This window comes from Gadus morhua, chromosome 5 (assembly GCF_902167405.1).
Source record: "Gadus morhua chromosome 5, gadMor3.0, whole genome shotgun sequence".
In the NCBI taxonomy this organism is placed as follows: domain Eukaryota; kingdom Metazoa; phylum Chordata; class Actinopteri; order Gadiformes; family Gadidae; genus Gadus; species Gadus morhua.
The window spans coordinates 4,836,306-4,857,849 of NC_044052.1; the positions used below are offsets into that span (position 1 = coordinate 4,836,306).

General features: G+C 45.7%; 1 protein-coding gene across 1 annotated transcript; it reads right to left on the reverse strand.

The window, feature by feature from the left end:
* Nucleotides 1-16,049: 16,049 nt before the first annotated feature.
* On the reverse strand, nt 16,050-19,278 carry LOC115543851 (cytokine receptor common subunit gamma). Its single transcript, XM_030356492.1, has 8 exons — nt 19,136-19,278; nt 18,533-18,623; nt 18,180-18,349; nt 17,823-17,959; nt 17,364-17,532; nt 17,161-17,266; nt 16,743-16,821; nt 16,050-16,516 (listed from the first exon to the last, which is right to left on the reverse strand). The coding sequence occupies exons 1-8, from the start codon at nt 19,236-19,238 to the stop codon at nt 16,340-16,342; spliced, it is 1,032 nt and encodes a 343-aa protein (XP_030212352.1). The 5' UTR covers nt 19,239-19,278; the 3' UTR covers nt 16,050-16,339.
* Nucleotides 19,279-21,544: the final 2,266 nt, after the last annotated feature.

Sequence of the window (21,544 nt, forward strand, 5' to 3'; positions counted from 1 at the left end):
TGTGCGACGTGAAATGAATCACGTGCCCTCATTCGCCCTCGTGCACTGCAATCCTGTATTTATAGCGTGGACTGACTGCGTCGGCTGATCACCAGTGTTGGCCGTCATATCGTCCAATCCTCCACGTTCATTTTATTTTCCTTATCATGAACCCGACTGACCTGAATCAAATGCCAGCGCAGGACCTCAATTGAATTATTTCAGCCCCCCCCGCCCCCGCCCTCCCCCCATCCTGATCTGTAGCGCATGCAGTTGCCTGTTTATATGAGGAAGATGAACTTGTGCCGTGTCGAATATTATGGTAGAACGTGCGTCGGGGCGAGAAGGTGCCATCCATCGTGAGGGCTAAGCAGCGGGGCTGTGTGTCCAGTGTCTAATCCCCAGCGCTGGGCCGTGATTGATATCAAGGCCCCTGCGCCCTTCTGTGTCCATGGGGCGCTTTATTCCTCGGCTGCACCATAATTCCCCTGCACGCCAAAATGTGCCATCCATCACAGGGGTCACTAATTTCCCCATGGATATAATAGTCTTTTTCTTTCCAGAAATAAACTACTTTTTTTGTTTTTCATCTCTTTCTTTCTTTCTCTCTGTCTATCTCGCTCGCTAGCTCTTTGCCTCTCACTCCTTCCTCACTCTCTCTCTTTCATTCCCATACACAATACACACGTCATTTTAAATCTGACACATGCACAGACACATGGACATACAACATTAGAAAACCTAAATTCAAATACACACACACAAATACACACACGTTAACACACTCTCACACATGGCCAGTCATTGATTGGCATGTCAAGACCAGTCCAGGGTAGCAGTATAATGTTGGTTGTTTTTTGTTTTTTTGCCTTGCTGGCTGTAAGAACAAACTCTTAGCGCAACAACAAAAGGCCACGATTCATAGCTTGTCTGGAAGAGCATGGCATGTACACAAATCTTGTAAATAAAGCTTTGTTACTGTCCAGGGCCTGGCCTACTTCTGCTCCCCATGCCAGGGTGCCCTTTAGTGCGGGCTATATAAAGGCCAGGTTGATTAGGACATTCTTTACCTTGTTTTGCGGCACCTGCGACCAAACTGACAAGTGGCCGAGAGTGAGTGAGTGTGTGTGTGTGTGTGTGTGTGTGTGTGTGTGTGTGTGTGTGTGTGTGTGTGTGTGTGTGTGTGTGTGTGTGTGTGTGTGTGTGTGTGTGCAAAACTGTGTGTCAGATGCTAATGAAGGCAATTATGCTCACCTGTGCACATCCTCAATCAACAAAGTGCTTCGTACAAAGCCTCTTTTATTGTGAGTGTTTTATTGGCCAATAGACTGTGGACTGAGCCAGCACCTGACACTGTGACAGCCGTCGGCCCACCCTCTCCGTGAAGGTCACCCAGATTATATTTGATAAGCTGTTTAGATTTGTATTGTTGATATAGGTCCTTTTCCCCAATTATTGTGGGATTCTAGTGAGGAGTGGAATTTATCTATGCTTTTTTTTTCAGCTTTGTGATTTTATCTTCTTTTTGTGAACACTATCATGGAAGCACCAAGATCCAATCAAAGTTTCCACTTTATTTCGACCCCTTTTATAAGAGTCCAAAACGTGTGTGCGTGCGTGCGTGCGTGCGTGCGTGCGTGCGTGCGTGCGTGCGTGCGTGCGTGCGTGCGTGTGTGTGTGTGCGTGCGTGCGTGCGTGTGTGTGTGTGTGTGTGTGTTTGTGCAATTGTGTTTGTGGAGATGAGTGTTTCTGACCGTGTGTAATAACGTGTCTTTGTAGTTAGGTGTGTGTGTGTATGTGTGTGTGGTGTGTGTGTGAGTGTGTGTATGGATTTATGTGTGTGTGTGTGTGTGTGTGTGTGTGTGGGTGGGTGGGTGGGGGAGAGTGAGTGAGTGAGTGAGTGAGTGAGTGAGTGAGTGAGTGAGTGAGTGAGTGAGTGAGTGAGTGAGTGTGTGTGTGTGTGTTTGTGCAATTGTGTGTGTGGAGATGAGTGTTTCTGAGCGCGTGTAATAACGTGTCTTTGTAATTAGGTGAGTGTGTGTGTGTGTGTGTGTGTGTGCATGGATTTGTGTATGTGTATGAATATGTGAGTGTGGATGTGTGGATGTGAGCGTCTGAGTGTCAAGATCAGCTCAGAGGATCAGGATTTGTCAAAGTGTAAGTCGTTAGTACATAACATCGCCGCGTGTGAAATGTATGAAATATTACAGTGTGATGCTGTCTTCCTGACAACTTTCCCGTATCCCCTTGAAAGAAACCCCTGATTGGATATTGTGCCACCCCACCCCTCCCTTCTGCTTACCAGCGCCCTCCAGTGTGTGACCCCTGGGGCGCTCTGATTGGTGTGTTTGCTAATCAGAAACGACAGTCTGATTACACAGGGTGTTGGGAACAATTAATGCCACCGGGAGCCTTGCAATGCAACACGACCACACGCTGGAGAACAGACCTCCGTGTGTCTGTGGAGATGAGTGTGACCCTGTACGCCCAAACGCAATAACCCAGGAAACCGGAGAGGTAAGTCTGTTGACCACAGCCTCCACCATTACTCTATTTCTTTCATAACACTTATACATTGTGTATCACCTTGAGCAGGCGATGAATGGCTTGGTTGGCATTATCAGTCGAAACTACTGTCTGGAGAAATAGAAGAGGCCGATATTTTTCAGTGGGTTTGTGCACAGTAAAAACAAGTAGAAAGAGGAAGAGATTTGATGGTATGGTTTCAGTATCTATTCTTACCGCTCTCTATTTCCAGCATAGTGGGATGACCTAAGACCCGCGTCTGGAAAAGATACCGCTTTCATTTATATGATAACTAGGAGGCGAACGCGTACCGCATGTCTTGTGCGGGCTAGTGTGAAATCGGTTGACCTAGCATCGAGCCATAATCGATCGAATGTTACTCCCCCACCTACCCACTCTTAGATGGGGGAGAAGCAAAGCCAACAAAGGAACGTTTTGACGAGAACTCTTTTTTCTAATAAGATGACCGTTTAGAGCACAATTCACAGATGTAGAGTAATCTCCTCTTCCCCATCCGCTTGCCCCGCCGACGCAACCACAAATCTGCTCTCCTTTTACTGGCGTGTCTTAGCTCCACCATGATGGATTCCTGCTCTTGTCAGCTCATGGTTTAACACTTTGTCTTCCGTGATCTCTATTAAATACCACCACTCAATGCAGAGTATATGAGGTGCATCCACATGTAAAATGTCACTATTAAACTGGCCCATAAAGAGATGGTATCCAGTCGACAGTGTCCCAGTCAGTCCTGCTTCTCTGCGACTGCCTACACATTTACTGTATTTAGTTTGTTTGTTGCAAAAGGCAAGACGGACCGCATATTTGTTTTATTCTGAATCAATATAGTGCAAAGGGATTTAAAGGGGGGGGGGGGGGCACTAAAAAGAAGCTACATCTGAATTGTGGAGAGAAAACGGGTATGGAATGGCATCAAATGCCAACTCCTAACCGCAAGCCTTTGGACAGCGAGATGAAATGTTTACATGGTGGAAATAGTGGCTATTTAAATTCAATCCAGATACCGTGAAAGCAAGAAGGGTTGTTTGATGGCCGTTGTTAGAAAACACATTTGAATCGTTTTCCATATAGTAAAGTGCCATAATCTGGTCATTTCACCATACAGAGCAGGATGGGGTATGTGTATTGAAAATGGGTTTTGCCTCTCATTTTAGGGCTCAAATGTGCCCAGCCAACCATGGGGGGATTGAGGCTGGAATAGACATATACATGGTTATGATGATAATGCAGATCTCTCCTGGGAAGAGAGCCAGTACTGCTAGCCATTCAACAATCACGGGTCCATTCCAGTGGATTTATGCCTTTCAAACAGTATGTTACACTGTAGATTCCAAAAGGGCATTGAAATGTAAAGAACATAATCAAATAAATAATTATAAATTTGATAATTCATCCAATAATCATCATTCATACTTTTTTTCTTGGACACAGAAACAAACCAAAATGAAAAATGCATTGCTTTTGCAACATTATTCTGTCAATTCATTATGATGCAAGGCATATCATGTGATTCATCAGAAATGCTGAAAATAGCCTTTTTATTTTATATTATAGTAGTTTTTCCCCAGCTTGATATTGTACTGCCAGGACGTTTAATAAATCTGAAAAACCAAATATATGAACCAGCAGATCATCCACCACATACGGTTACCAAAATCTAAAAACCAAATAGTTGAACCAGCACATCCTCCATCACATACGCGCGGTCGGACCATCCTGATCGCACCAGTTCACGTTCTGTTGCTGTCTGCAGAACGGTCTGGCCTCAACCCCCATTCAAATGCTCTTCCAAAAATGGCAAAAATGTAGAACCGATCAGCCCTTGGGGATGGGAGTCTCAGTTTATGACGACCGAGGGACCCAGCAGTCTGCAGACTTAGAGCACAAGGGGTGGCCGGGGGAAAAAGGAGAAATTGAAGCAGTGATCAAAAGAGTTTTATCTGAAATAAAAGTGTTTGCTAAAAGATGAACAGAAATCAGCACAGAAGTATTTTCACAGTTTTTTATTACTCATCTTCAAGCCAAATTTGGAGAGAGCGAAGAGAGCATGAGGGTCATTAACAGTTTCAGTTTCCTCAGTTTCGAAAGGCCGCAACCGTTTTTGGAAATCAATTGCTGCCCTGTCAAGGCCACACTTGTCATTAAGAAACGCGAACGTGAATAAAATGCTGGCCTCATGGGGCTCCATTAACCCTTTATTTAAAAAAATACAGCCTGCAAAATATCTTGGGAATCCAATTCCAATGTGTTCAGCAACCTCCTTTGTCCTTATGATGATTGTTTCTGAAGCACATTATGTGTATCTCCCCCTCTGATTGTTGGCTTTTTGGTTGCACTTTTTTTAAATGTGTGTCTTGTGTCACAAGTGGCTTTGCAATTGCACATCATCAGAAAGATTGTTTGCAATCCATCAGGGTCAAATTAAAGTGTAATTAGATGTGAATTATTTTGGCTGAATCCGCAAATTTAAGAATACACTAATGAAACTCTAGACAGAGTTCTGTGTTCCAGTCAATGCACTGCTGCCGCTCTGGGTGTGAGCCGGTCCCAGGGCGAGAGAGGGCGTCAGACATACAGACAGTAACTGGCGATCAATCAAAAAGCGTTAAGCCACCTTGTGGGATCCCAACACACTTTCCTTGTGTACTTCATCTTTCATTGGCAGAGAGAGAGAGAGAGAGAGAGAGAGAGAGAGAGAGAGAGAGAGAGAGAGAGAGAGAGAGACAGAGAGAGAGAGAGAGAGAGAGAGAGAGAGAGAGAGAGAGAGAGAGCGAGAGAGGGAGGGAGAGACAGAGAGAGAGAGAGTCAGAGAGGGAGACAGCGATGGAGAGACACGGAAAGAGAGCAAGAGAGAAGAGAGGGACACTGAGTCAAATCATCCGAGGGAGAGAGATATACATGAACAGAGAGGAACACACAGAGTGATCAAAGAGAGACAAAAGAAGAGAGAGGGGGAGAGAGAGAGAGAGACAGAGAGACAAAAAGGGAGAGAGGGAAAGTGTGTGTCCCCGAGCCCCCCAGAGCATCTGTCTCAATCAATGAGAGGCAATAACCACAGGCTCCAGACAGGTCGTCTGTCTGCCACTGTTGGTCTCTGACATTCACCCCCCACCTTCACTTCCCTCCTCCCACCGCCCCCTTCCCACCGTCCTCCTAGCCCTGTGATGTGACTGCCAGCCAAGAAGCGCGCAAGCGTGCGAGGCCGTCGAAATCCCTCTCTCAGCAGCGGCGCTAGGAAAACAGAAGTCAGTATGAACAGTTCCCTGCAGGCCGATCGCACCGCCAACACCACGCAATTATGCATGGCACAACTTACTGTCTCACTGGGCTCGTTGGAAAAAGACCAAGTGTATGCGTGTTTATGCATCTGGTCTGTGCGTGCGTATCTGCATGTGTGTGAAATCTAAGTCTCTGGGTGTCTGTCTGTTGTGTCTGTTGCAGTGTGTGTGTGTGTGTGTGTGTGTGTGTGTGTGTGTGTGTGTGTGTGTGTGTGTGTGTGTGTATGTGTGTGCTATCTTGCGTTTGTGTACGTTTATTTGTGTGGATTTGTGTGTTTGTCTATTGCTATGTGGACTGTGTGTTTTTCTGTTGTTATATATGTGTGTTTGCATGTGTGTCTGTGTGCAGGTCCAAGCTGTTTCGCTCTTGTGTGTTTATCCAATTGTCTTTGTGTGTTATGTGCATGTGTATAAGACACGTGTGTGTGTGTGTGTGTGTGTGTGTGTGTGTGTGTGTGTGTGTGTGTGTGTGTGTGTGTGTGTGTGTGTGTGTGTGTGTCTGCGTGTCTGTCTGTGTGTGTGTTCGCACAGCAGGATGAGGATGGATGACTTGATAGCGTGGCTGTGGATAGCTGTACGAAGGCTACCATGGGAAACACGGCAATAAGATGAAGTGTTTCATCTGGCCTGCTTCATGTATGACCAAACCCCAAGGGGCGGGGAAACAATATCAGCTGCAGATAGCGCCGTTCAATATGGAAGCGTTCATTACGGTAGGATTTCACTGTATATCCCTTTGAATTGAAAATCTAAATCGGATTATAGCTGCGGAAGAACAAAATGCGCTTCGCTAATATTCCGTAATTGTATTGCAAATCTTCTCAACAAAAACGATTGAAAAGAATATCACAATCGAACAATGTTGATTTGGTGTTAATGAGATGCCGGCCGAATACAAACGAGGATGTTGAATTAGGCGCATCTTCGCCTAGCTGCTGACACCTCATTAATAAATAAACATTGAAACAAGGGAAAAAAGGATACCGATTTTTTTTCTGCATCGTGCTTTAGGACGAACTCCAACAGAAAGAAAATGTAATGAAGGGATTGGATGCTTTAGAACAAAAGGTTGCTGGCAGACAGCCACGGAGAAAGTTCCATTTGCCTGTTGGCAGAGTATTTTGAAACGCTTCAACAGAATCCATGTCCCTGCCCATCCCAAAAAAACAAGAACTCAATAATGGGCTGCGGAGGAACAGCCTCCCCACCCCTAACCTTAACTCACGTATGGATTTAGTGTAAGCCCATTCGTACAGTATAAATGAATCATCAAGCAAATAAACAAAGTGAAAAACAAACATATTCCCCATTCGCCCCTCAAATCGACCAAACCAAGGAAAAGTGCTCTAATTCCACTGGGCCATTTTGAAACCAAACAAAGCAACCTGATTTGTCTGTAAACTGTGAGGGCTTCTAAGTGGATTTCCCTCTGTGACTTAAACTTTGACCGTATGTTATTCTCAATGATCTCCTTGTTTGTTAGCATCATACTGCTCACATAAGGTTTGGATGAACCAACACAGGGTAGCAGGTAGGTATGGCGACCCGAAAGACTGACAGACATTGCATCCTGTGTAAAACCCTCAGCCACAGCTCATGATGAAGGACAGGCGGGCTGCCTCCCATCCCCCCCATTGTTTCCTGGCCAGCGGTGCACAGCTGGCAAATGTCGAGAGAGGTAGATGTGGGCGTATGAGTGCAGCTGCCACCACAGCTCGCTCTCTCTCTCTCTCTCTCTCTCTCTCTCTCTCTCTCTCTCTCTCTCTCTCTCTCTCTCTCTCTCTCTCTCAGGGAACGCTGAGAGTTTTCCAATAATGGGTGATCGTTCTCGGAGAGGTCAAAGTCAAAACAAAGAAAGCTGAACAAAAGCCACATTGATATTAACTTGAAACATAAAGTTCATTAAAAATAAGCAAGGGAGAGAAGCAAACGTACCACTGCCACACTGGCAATAGTCAAAATCTCCCACACAATTGATTCAAGGACTTTGGGTGTAGGATTTTGTTTTGTGTGTGGGTTAGGTGTGTTTCTGCATGCAATGTATATCTTCAATAACTCATGCTTGTGAGCAAATATCGACACGGTGCGTGGTGCGGTAATAAAGACGTGAAGGCCTGTGCACTTTACAGGCCCGTGCAATTAGCTAAGTGCAAGAACATGGCTTGCCCTCGCACTATCAGACAAGTGTGGGGGGGGGGGGGACCCTCTCATCTCACCTAACACCCTGATCAATATGTGTGTTCTCTGCCTGGCCTTGTTCCACAGTAATTATTGTACACACACACACGCCCACACACACACACACACATGCACGCAAGCACGCACACACACACACACACACACACACACACACACACACACACACACACACACACACACACACACACACACACTGTCACCTAATACAAACGCACACAGACCTGAGGGGGGAATGACTAGGGTGGAAGTGTACAATTTGACCCGCACCTCTGCAATGTCAAAGACAGGCCTGCTAGAAGTGGTGCATCTGGCGCCATTAGCGGCCCACGGTGTGTCCAGGGTGGTGGTGGTGCTGGTGGTGGTGGTGGTGTGCTGGCGGCTACAGCATCGCCTGCAGTTTCGCTGACAACTGCGGTGCCGATGGGAATAGGCTCAAATATGAGGTCTGGCTGAGTGGTTTACTGTGACGCCTTGACTCTGAAAGAGTATAGGAGTTGTAACTTTCGATCCGTCTATACATCAATATAGTGATTTATCTATCTATCAATCTATTGCTGCATGTATCTTTCCATTCATTTATCTATTCATCCGTCTATCTGCCGTTCATATTTCTATCCATCCATCCATCTATCTCTGACATGCATGTTGCTCAATGTCGATCAGTAAAATAAAATGTGTGATTTTGTACAAATCTTGATGTTTGATTGTGCAAGCGTGTACATGTGTACGCATGCAGGCAAATGTGTGAATGTGGATGTAAGAGGGTGTGTGCGGACATCTGCACGCGTGCGGGCGGTTGTGTGCGCAAGAGTGTCAAAGTATGTTGCCGCATGCGGACATCCTGGACACACACGTGCGGACGCGCGCGGGTATGGGTGTGTGTGTTGTACACGGACCAAAAGCATGTCTGTTTCCAAGAACAGGAAGCAGTGTGCTGCCACTGCCTCATCTAAGCAACTCATCAATCATGCTTTTAGGAGCCATTACTGGCTGTCTCATGTAGCCTCGCGGGACAATGTGGTATGGAGGAACCTCATGGATGTAGCACTAGCTTATGTCATCGTGTGCTCCTCTGTGGGAGTGTGTTGTTTGTTTTGTACTGCTTGTTGTATCTACTGACTGTGCTCTTCAGTGTATTTTGTGTGTTTGTCTTTTTTTCTTTTGTGCATGCTTTTCTCTGCTGGATGCATTAATTTCTCTACTTGTGTGTGTGTGTGTGTGTGTGTGTGTGTGTGTGTGTGTGTGTGTGTGTGTGTGTGTGCGTGTGTGTGTGTGTGTGTGTGTGTGTGTGTGTGTGTGTGTGTGTGTGTGTGTGTGTGTGTGTGTGTGTGTGGCACACAAGTTTAAATGTAAGACTGTTGTTGGCTTTGAATGGGTGTGTGTGTGTGTGTGTGTGTGTGTGTGTGTGTGTGTGTGTGTGTGTGTGTGTGTGTGTGTGTGTGTGTGTGTGTGTGTGTGTGTGTGTGTGTGTGTGTGTTTGTGTGGGAGGGAGGGGGTGGAGATGGCGTTTTATGATTTAGGTACACAAACCCACACACGGAAACCAAAAAAGAAAATCTGATTCAAGAAACACCTCTGCCAAAACGGGGGTTTTCTCTTTGAATAACGTAATCAGAGGAAATGGGCTTTCCAATGGCAACATTTAATATTTACAAAAGCAGCTTTTACCTTGATCACAATGATAGAAGGAAAACCTGATTTAAAGCTAAGGAAGGCAATTTATTTTAGAAGCATTTTTGTGTAATGAAATTCTCTTTATATCAAGACAGCAATCAATGAATTAAACACTCTGAAGATATTTATTTTTATCTATATATTTATATTGTATATGCGGCTGTTGTAGGCCATTAAAAGGCCTGTCCATGTTCTGCCTACCTTTCTGCCTGCCTACCTTCCCCGGATACCTGCAGCCATCGTGTTTGGGGAGATAGACTTTGGAGGAAGGCCTGAAGTGACGGGTGGATTTTATTTTGGTTGAATATTTTCAAAATCTGTCTGTATTTTCAAAATTGTCCACCATACCTAAAAACGTATCATTATTTATTTCATAAATAATAAAACAAAATTAACAAATACACAACTTTTCGTCCACATCTCCCTGCTCTGTCTTATTCTAGATGATCTAGTCCCAGGAAAAAGAATCAAAAACTAAATGGAACAATGTGGGCTGTGACTCAGAATTCAAATCAGGGGGACGTAGTATGTCTCTCTTAAAATCAATATTGTTAGCTCGGCGCGTCGTCTTTGTACTCTGTGACAGCCCATTGGCAGCCGAGATGAGGCAGCTTTAAGTGAAATGTGGGAACCATGCCTCACCCTGGAACAGTCGGAGGAGCAGCTTTAGATCTACATCAACGCTGTGCTGTGTGGGAGTGACCCCTAAGGGGAGAAAAACTAAATAATATTTTTTGTAAAATTTGCTGCTTCCTATATCGTTGGCCAGGATTTGAATATCCTGGCAACAGCAAAACACAATAATAGCTTGAAAAAACAAACAACAAAACATGTCGGTGACCTACATGGAACACACATGCAAATTGAGTTTCAGTATATAAATATGTTGAATGTGTTGGAGTACAGCCTGAATCAAGCCCTACTTTGAGGTTAACTAATAGGATATACATTACATTTTATATTGATTCAGTCCGCTTAATTGTCTAGGGTTTATGTTGACCATCAAAAAACTATTTTTGGACAGTGTCACAAGATATCTCATGTCACAGTTATACAATTGAATACAAATATGCTAATGAAATAAAACCATTTATATATGTTTTATCGATGGCTTGTGCGCCTCCTATCTTGTCTTTAAAAGACAAGATAAGTGATGTCTTTGAAAGGTGAGGCTGGGGAAAAATCTCATCCAGCACCTGGAAAATCATCACTGTTGTCCCCCAGGGATGTGTGCTCGCCTCTCTGCTCTTCTCCCTCCACACCAAAGACTGAGCCTCACGAGACACACCTGTAACTCCGAGCAGTGTTGGGGTAGTCACTCAAAAAAAGGAATTAGTTACTTATTACTAGTTACTTAACTTCACTACTTATTACTTTACTTTCCTGTTTCTTAATTTACTGTAGATACATGTACAAACGTCATAGCCCTATTATCACTTAGTGTTTGATGTATAAATCTATACAAAATAGCATATAAAACCATATGAAAGAACAATAGCCTATCCCTGTCTGCACAAATAAATGCCTCACTGTAAAATCCACAAACAACAGGATAAAGTAGGCTATGGTGAGGTCAATCAGTAGCAACGCACACGTTTCTAAACACAGGCTTTGGGAACATGAGAACAAAAATTAAGTGGTCAATGAAAAATATAAAAAGGTCACTGTATCCCATACAATTAAAACAGAAATGCACTTAAGCGGCGGTGACACATGCTGTTACTTTATGTGGTCCAAAGGCTGAATGATCCTGATCTATTTCGCAAGCTATGACATCGTAAGTGTGTCTTCCTCTCACCCTCTTGCAGGCAAGAGCAGCCTTCTCAAGTTTTAAAGTTTTAAAGTAATGCTGTCTATCCATTGCACCGGCATTCCTAAGTAACTTTTCTTGTTGTCGGACCAAATGTCCGCGGTGGTGGAAACATGATCCAGGGAGGACTCGAAAATTATTTTGAGCTTCGATTCCATGTCGGTATAACAGCTACGTCAGGTAATGGGAACATTTTTTCCTGTCGGATGTTGGCTTGCGAGTTCGGGTATTTTATCTAGTATTTTTCTAAATCTGGGTGATTCAATAGTCGACAGGGGAAGCATGTCTTCTAAAATGAACCCTGGAACCAGCCTGTCTTTCTGTGTCACCTGCTTCTGCGCTCCAACACTTGAACACTCCTTCGCACAAGCAGCTACTCACTCAAATCGATCACTATGGCAACGTGTCGAGGCAAGCATGGCCGCACCACAACAGATCAGAAAAACTTTACACGCAGGCAAACACGGCTTGGGTAACGCAGGGAAGCACATTACTATAGTCTAGTAAGGTAGTGTAGTTACCGATATTTTAAATGTAATGCGTTACTTTACATCGTCACCTAAAAAAGTAATATTGCTACTGTAACTCGTTACCCCCAACACTTGCTCCTGCAGTTTGCCAGCCGTCATCGGCCTCATCCGGCATGTGGACCAATCTGCATACAGGCCAGAGGTTGAACTGTAACTAAACATGCTGAAAATGATGGACTTCTGGAGGAGCCAACAACCCCCTCACCACCGTACTCAACAGAACTGGGCCAGCTGGGGAACCCTTCAGGCTCCTGGGATCCACCATCTCTCCCAGGCCCTAAAGTGGGCGTCCAGCACATGCTAATGCCGCGTTTCCACTACAGGGTGCGGTACGGTTCGGTTCGCAAAGGTGCGGTACGGATTGCGTTTCCACCACCAAAAGTGGGCGTGACCCGGACTGAGCCGTACTCGTTTTGCCCTCGTTTTCAGTACTCCTCCATTGGGGTACTGAAAACGAGACGAGACGCCTGAAAAGGTACCGGAAAATTTGAGCTACACACCCCCTCCGTTGATTGGTCGACAGAACCGTCACTTACGGGCGACGTGGGGATAAAAACAAAGAAACAGTAGCCTCGAGGTATTATTCTTTACAATGAACATGTCGCGTAAAACGCTTGCTTGGGCGAACAAGGAGGTGGAGACGTTCCTCTGCATTATTGAGGAGGAAGACGTTGTTTACGATGTTTAATAATCCTAATCCTGAACGCACTGTGCATATATTTATTCACGGCATTTCCCCCCCTGAAATAATTCCATATTACAAAAATCCAAAATAGCTTGTGTGACAACTACAGTTATCTTAATTTGCTGATTTCTGAAACATAGACTTTGCGGAGCTAGAGAGCCGACTTTTATCTGATTCCGCATAAGGTTTCATTGATTGGCTCTCTAATATAGAATATTTGTAGACATTAAAAATGCAACGTTCCATTCATTCATTATCATTCAAAGAAGGCTATTGCTGACCCGATTAGGTGAGCTTGGTCTAAATCCTGCCCATATTGTTGGGCAAGAGTAGGCTATAGGCAGGGTTCGAGTTATGATTCCATCTCTGTGGGGATCTCTTAGGGTGCACTCACACTAGGCCATCTGGCCGTGGCCGTTTTCACACCTAACCGTGCTCAAATCTGCCAGTGTGAGTGTGGCCAGTCTGGCCAGGCCAGGCCAACTTGGCGACTTGGGAGAGGTGTGCTGCTACGGTACGGCATCTGTGACGTGCCGCCACGTCACAGATGCTAATGAGCCAACACGCGCACACGCACGGCTACGCAACCTGAGCTGGATGACGTATAGTCCATGTGACAACCATGGACATAATAAAGGGGACGAGCCTTCCTTCCCATTAAAAGGTAAACATGGCGTCAAGCGATTCAACTGTTGGTTCACGTTGGTCCCATAGAGAAGTCGAGTGTCTGTTAGCCATTTGGGCAGACGATGCTATTCAGGCACAGTTGGTGAAGAACTGTGTTCTCTGTGTTGTTGTCCATTGTTGTTAAAACTCTGACTGGCGGCAGACTTTATTATGGTCCATGCAGCGGACGCTTGGTGATGACGTGTTACGACGTGATGACGTATTTACAAGAGCCTACCGTTGCCAGGCCACAGTTGCGACGGCCATCGGCCACGGCCAGATGGCCTAGTGTGAGTGCAGGCCATAGAACAATGGGGCCAGTTGAGCACGGTTAGGTGTGAAAACGGCCAACGGCCACGGCCAGATGGCCTAGTGTGAGTGCACCCTTAAAAGTAGTTGACGGTGGGGGGAGACCGTACCAGCCTTGCGCAGAATTTTGACGGAGGGGAGGGGAGGGGGGATATAGGACGTAAATATGGGCTATTATGACACGGCTCTTCTCAATGCCGTGGAACGCCCCGTTCACTTGCATGGACCCTTCACAACAACGCCAGCTTCTTCAGTTGCTAAGTGACGTCAACTTCTTTGGATAACTATTTCTCTGCTGATCAACACAACGTATATGGTAACAAATTAATTGTAAAAGGACATCTTGTGAAGTTATTTTTTCATTTGGCAAGTAGCCGCTCAATATCGAAAATAAGCCTCTTCAGGTCGAAGCACCTCCGTTTCGCGACGGTGTCCGGTTCGCCCTGTCTGGGCTTATTTTCCCGATAATGACCGACGCTCTATTATCCCACTTAACGTCAATATAACTCTGCATGTGGAAGGGAAAGTAGCTTTATTTGTAATCACAATATTATGCTGCTGTATTTTCAGAGACCCCCACAGATATTTGAGTTTGCTGCTTTCGAGGGAGCCAGACCTCTCTCTATGGGAGCTCAGCTCCCACTGGCTCCCACCTAACTCAAACCCTGGCTATAGGTCTTTTTACACTGCCGAGCCGGATCGGTCGCAGCTTGGCACGCCCGGCGATTTCACCTTCTTATCTCAAGTATCCTGTGTTAAACCGAGGGGGTCAAATCCCCGGTTCTTCACGGAGCAGGGTTTCTTGGTTCACTGGGAAAGGCGTATGGCAAGCCCAGGGCTATGGCAAGCCATCCCAGACCGAAAACGCCCTCATTTAGTCACGTATCACCTTCATAACGCCGTAAAAAACGCCGTAAAATGTAGAAAAACTGCGTATTTTACACCGTCATGCGCAAAAAAAGCGCAGCTTTTTACGCCGCAATTAAGCCTTTCAAGAGCGCGCGTAAAAAGCGCAGTTTTGAACATCAAACCGCGCGTAAAATACACCGCGTTTGTGCACATCACAACGGCGTAAAATATGGCGTCTCTAGTATGCTAATAATCTCCGCCCTTCTTTTCACTCAGCCAATGCATTTGAAGTGTTTGCGCCCAATCGCTGAACAAGACAAGCAGACCAAATCAGTTTAGCACAGATCTGCTTTGAGGAGTTCTCCTCTCATTTGTTGTTAGTTGTAGCGTCATATAGATATATATTAGTAAATCCAGTTCCAACAGTGTGGTCACCGTGGCCATGGACCAATCGATAGAGGCGCTTGCTCTGTAGGCAAGAGGTTGTTTAAAAAAATAGATAATAATACATATAAAGACGTTTCAAACGTTCCATCGAGTCTCTCGCATTCTACAATGGCCAGCTTTATTGTTTACCATGGGAGCCGGCGACTGTCTGCGAGTGGACGATCTGAAACTAAATCGGAAACTAGATTTCTTCTTCGAAAGTTGTGCTCCACACAGAACCTCCTCACCTTCATAACGGAGCACTTCGGGGCACCAGATTGCTTTATGCCGCTTTTCCACCGCACATGTAGCTCGACTCGACACGACACGACTCGACACGACTCAACACGGTAGCAGCGCGGGTCCTTTTCCACCGCAAATAGTACCTCCGGGACGTGGGCGGGGTCGGCTGCGCGAAAGGGCCGTGACGTATTTTTGTACGCGACGCAAACAACACCTACGTAACCCACACATGGACAGAACCCACATAACAACAATGGAGAACATCGATGCGATGGAATTCGTGTTCGTATTATTAGCTGGCATGTTGAAGAAGTGGAATATGTTGGCTGCGGCGCTGCTATGGCTGTTACCAGCATGGTTGCCATGTCGCTCTCGTGACTTCGTCACACTCTCTGGCCAATCAGTGGCCGGCCGTCTGCCGACGTCACCTTTTAGCATCGGCTCAGCCGCTTGGAATCTAGAGCGAGGCGGTACTAGAAAAAGCAGCCACTTCAGGTACCAGATACCATGTTTTCGCGGTGGAAACGCAAAAAAGGCGAGCTGAGTCGAGTCGTGTCGAGCTGGTACCATGCAGTGGAAAAGCGGCATTAGAGTGGTACTGATCGCGTCGTGTGTCTTTCCATTGTCAAATGGTTCACGAATAAAATCACAATAAGGTTCAAGTGCGGCCATAACTAAGGCTAAATATAATTAGACAGTCTATTGTTGGTTTAGGTGGTTGGCTCTTTTTTCTTCGCTGCGTTCTGCCTTTTGTGTAGCCTATAACTATAAATGTATCTATTTTTTTAAGCCCCATTTGTTTTTCTGTTTCGGGTTTTAAAAACCAACACACAAAACACACAAACACAAAATCAAATGCTGTTTATTTGTTTATTCCTTTTGCCCTTTTTCAGTTTCAAAACCAAATCAGAAAAACCAAAAAACTATCCTGTTAATTGTTTTTTCTGATTTTGTTTTAAATCTGAATATTCAAAGAACGAACCATACACGGATTCTCCTACCTCATCACTTTACTGACACACACAATGTGTGGCAGTAAAGTGACAGGATCATTCCATAGACAAAAATCTTTCCATATAACTAATTCAATATATATATATTCCATATAACTAGTTTAATTAACCGGGAGCCAGGCCGAGGATTCGATTCAATTGGTGGCAACTGAAGATGCACAGCTACCGGAGCTGTGGTCAAAAGAATTCAGGTCCGCAGAGCTCTCGCTGGTGCTCTGTGGATTACGGCTGTAATCCCCTACAGAACAGACGCGCTCAATGTAGTTCATCTTGAACCCCTCCTTGATGCCTTTGGAGATGGGTAGCCACTCCTTCAGAATTGAAAATGAAATAATACCTTAAATATACTCAAATGCATTTGTTGTTTGAACGTGGGGGGAATTTAGACTTTCCCCCCCTCTTAAATCATAATATTATTGGTATTGGTCCAGTGATACGATTACTTATACAATATAAAAATGTGCCTTTGCATTTTTATTCAATTCATGTATATAGCAATATTCCCTTTATAGACAGAAGGCCTTTATTGTTACTAACCTCTACATTGTCTTCAGCCAGGATTTTTGCCAGGTTCTTGCCTGGGTCTGGGAGAACGGGTATCAGAATGACTCTGATCCTGCACAGGAAACATTCACATGTTTAATATTCTTTGGAAAAATAAACAGGCTTTCTCTATATCTTAATGCCTTTCTGTTGATAGGTATGATTCACCTTTATTACTTATGTGTGTCAGTCTTTGACCACGTTGGAAAAAATACATATTTTTGATGCATTCCAAAACAGGTGAAAAGAAAGGCAATCAGATATAAATCGTTTAGGGTGTTAGTCAAACCGAAACTAATGTTTGCCTCTGTGAACAACATCCAGGGCACGGAGCTATCACTCAAAATGCCACCATGCTCTGTCGGTTGCACATGGTGTGACTAACATCAAATGTGAGGAGAGATGAACAAACCTTTCGTTGCGCACCAAGATGATGACCAATATGAAGAAGACGATTGGCCCGACAACATAAAGGATTGTTTTCTGCACGGGAGAGTAGAATCTCGGCTTATTTGTGACTGAAAAACATACATAAAAAAAGATTAAACCTTTCTCAGTCCAGCAAGGGAACTGATGGCTATCAATTGTTTGGTTGTGGCTCACTTGTCTTCTTACCTGTGCCATAGGATTCTCTCATGGACCCCCAGAATACTGGTGGGCTCCAGTCACTCCAGATCTCAGATTCTCCACATTTATCGGGTATTCGGCCCCTCACCTGCAGCTCATAGAGGTAGCTGTTGGAGGGCAGGTTGATGCAGTACTCATTTTTCTCGCGAAGGATAGTCTGGCCAAGGTATGAGGAACAACAAGGCAAAGAAGAAAAAGAAAGGAATAGCGGGGAAGACATTTTGGAGCAGGGAGATAAAAATATAAATGATCTGAGATGGAACGAGATGCTTTTGGTGCACATGTTCCATCGCTGGTGGTCGGACACATAGTCATGAAAGTAATTTGTGCATTACAAAAAGGATGAATGTGTTTAATTATAAGATGGCCATGCATATTGCACATTGCTTGGTAACATCCCATCATCACAATGTTTGTATGCATTCATTAAATATAACGAGTTTATACCTTCCACTCCTTTCCATTGATCCTGTGGCGAACTTCGGACTCTATGCAGTTAGTATTGCAGGTATAATTCCAGTAGTACCACAGGTTCAAGTCAGAGCTGTTCATTGCAGTTAAGTTGACGGGGGCGTTCAGTTTGACTGGTGTTGACACAGAAATATAGAATATATGGTTCAGGTTTTTGTTAGGTCATTTGGTAAATAAAATGTGGCAGTTTGCATTTGCAGGTTTTATGTATGGAATATTTTTTGACAAAGTAACGCCCAAAGTAATGTGTCTTGTTTTGAGGGACCATCACATGGGAGTCTATTTGGTCATAAACACATTCAAAACATTGTGTGGGGGGGGGGGGGGGCATACCTTTTGTCTTAAGTTTATGGAACTGCTCAAAGCTCCTGTTCCCCAATTTCAGTTTGGTGGTGAACTTAGAAAACCTTTTTGTAATAAGCTCCTCATAGGTATGAACACAGCCCACGATAGTGGTGTTCTCCAAGACATAGTTGTCACACTCCTTAAAACCGTTTTCAAACCTGAGGGTGGAACACAAATTCAACAGGGAACACAGTTTCTATGTAAACGTGAAAGACGTGGACGATGATGATGATGATGATGCTGATGATGATGCTGATGAATACATTAAAAGGCTAAAGTAGGTGTAAGCGGAGGTTGCGTTTTATTTTTGTGTGCTGACAATCCATCAGGGTTTAACTCACCTGCTATAGAAGGTGTAATTAACGCCTGGGGTGGCAGATCCATTCCACATGCATTGAACATATTCCACGTTAACCACCAGACACTTCACATCTGACACGAGAGGGAATGAAGGGAAACAAGGGCTTGTTGTGTTGTTTCTGTTTGAACTTAACAATTCCATGAAAAGTGAAGTTATAAAATCTTTAGTATATAAATGCACAATCCACAACAGTAGGGCAATGTACTCGAACATTGTTTAGGAAGCAAACTAGGACAGGAATACCCATATAAGGAACACAGACTAGGGAAGTGAGCATGAAATGACGTTAAGGGGAATTCAGTGGAAGTTGAAGTTGAAATGGTTACGGTATACATTTTATATATACAATATTTACATACAATTTGTTTTAATTTTGGATATCCGATGAATAGAATAGGTAACATGATATGTCTTTTTTGGAATTAACTGACAAAGTATCATAATCAATATACAATCAGTATCGATGAGCAAAATGTAGACGTATAAAAAATACAAATAGGTGTGTGATGTGAACCTAAACAAGACAGGACTATTAAGCGGCTGGAAAGACAAACAAAACAAAACAAAAGTAAAAAAGACTTACCGTGTGGTTCTTCTGAAAATACAAGGCCAGTAAGGCAGATGAGAAGCAGACGTACAGCCATACTGTTACCAGTGTTCTGTTTACAGGAAATGGAGCGTTTCATAGTGTCATTTCCTGTTTCAACATCACGTACTGTGGTTGGGTGGTTTTTGGTATCCTGTGAGTGGAAATGCCTGTGTATATATTGTGGCAACCCGGCTTGGTGAGTGAGCCGCCTCCTCCAATAAGCACACGAACTGGAGATTACTTAGAGCCAAAATGGTACTTTTATTCAATAGTAAATTATAAATCTATCAAACCAAACATAAAACTCGGCTTTGGAGGAATCAACAGTCTTTTTCCTCCGGGTGGAATCCCATCACCCATGAGACTGGTCTCTCCGCACACGCGAACCAGGAGAGCCCTGAATGAGTGTGGAAACATGCTTTTTAAAGCATGCTTCCCACCTGCCCCTTAAGGTGCTCCGCATTTCATTAATTGGCCCCAATGTTCTTGCTGGCGCCATCTGTGGAGAATCGGTGGTACACCGCCTCCACAACCTGCCCCCTTGGCCTCCAGGGGCGCTGTGCCCGAGACGGGTTGCCACACTCCTCCACCCTTTGATGAAGGCTCGGGGCACCTCTGACTGACCAGCCACCCGGGTCGTGGCTGGATAGGGTGTTGGCGTTGGCCCGCCCCGGCCAGTGTTCCCCCTGGAACCTGTAGGACCGCTTGCCGGAGCGGTAGTCCTGCCCGAAGCGTAGCTGCTCCTGCTGCCGGCGCAGCTCAACCCGCTCCCGCTGGATCCCGTACCGCTCACGCCGGCGCTCAAACCTGATGCGCTGCCGCTCACGCTCCAGGAACTGCAGCTCCATGCATTCGGCGTCCAGACGCCGCTTCTCTACCTCCAGCCAGTTCCTCTTGCGGATCAGGTGCTCCCGGTCCTCCCTCTCTTGGAACTGACGGATGCGATCCCGCCTCTCCACCTTTCGGATGCGTCGCCTCGGCTGGGCTGCCCGTCCAGGTGGCGCTGTTCCCCGTCTGTCCTGACGAGTCTCAATTGGCTGGGGCTGGGGTCTGACGTTGAAGCTCAGCTGTTGGGCGACCTGCCGGTTCTCTTCCAGCTCCTTCATCAAACCCAACAGCTGGGCCTTCAGTGCCTGCCTCTCCCGCAACCAGTCCATGCTTTGGGCCTCGTGTCTGGCGGCAGTCTCCTCCAGGGCCATCTTGTGCTCCACCTTAATCTTCTCCAGCATAGTCCTGCTGGCCACCAGCTCCTCACCTTTCCTCTGGTCATCCTGGAACCTTTGTTCCTTCAGCCGCTGGATGATATGCTCCTTCTCAGCGACGGATTCCACCAACCTGGTGAGGGCGCTGTCTTTGTTGGAGGTGTCCGCCTGCAGCGACTTGATCCTCCCTTTCAGGCTGCCCATCTGCTTCTCCTTGTCCCGAAGCTGTTCCTGCAGGTTCTCCATCCCGTTCTGTAGGTCATTGACCTTCCGCTCCTTAACCTCCAGCATGTCCTTGAGGTCCTGGATCTCCCTGATCAGGGTGCACTTCTCCTCGGGCCTTTCCAGGATCTGCTTGTTGAACGTGGGCCCCTGCTCGAGCCGTTGGACCGCCTCTCGGAGGAGTTGGAGTTCAGTTTCTCTCTGGGTGGCAGCTGCAGCTCTGTTGGGGCTCTGCATCGGGGTTCGTTCATCCATTGAAAAGGAAAATGGTAACTTGGTCGAGCTGCCTCCATTGGAAGTGGGCGTTTACTCAAAAGATGGTCCGTAGATTGGTCGAGCTGCCTGCATTCTCCACCATATGTGGCAACCCGGCTTGGTGAGTGAGCCGCCTCCTTCCAATAAGCACACGAACTGGAGATTACTTAGAGCCAAATGGTACTTTTATGCCGCTTTTCCACCGCACATGTAGCTCGACTCGACACGACACGACTCGACACGACTCGACACGGTAGCAGCACGGGTCCTTTTCCACCGCAAATAGTACCTCCTGGACGTGGGCGGGGTCGGCTGCGCGAAAGGGCCGTGACGTATTTTTGTACGCGACGCAAACAACACCTACGTAACCCACACATGGACAGAACCCACATAACAACAAATGAGGACATCGATGCGATGGTATTCGTGTTCGTATTATTAGCTGGCATGTTGAAGAAGTTGAAGAAGTGGAATATGTTGGCTGCGGCGCTGCTATGGCTGTTACCAGCATGGTTGCCATGTCGCTCTCGTGACTTCGTCACACTCTCTGGCCAATCAGTGGCCGGCCGTCTGCCGACGTCACCTTTTAGCATCGGCTCAGCCGCTTGGAACCTAGAGCGAGGCGGTACTAGAAAAAGCAGCCACTTCAGGTACCAGATACCATGTTTTTGCGGTGGAAACGCAAAAAATGCGAGCTGAGTCGAGTCGAGTCGAGTCGTGTCGA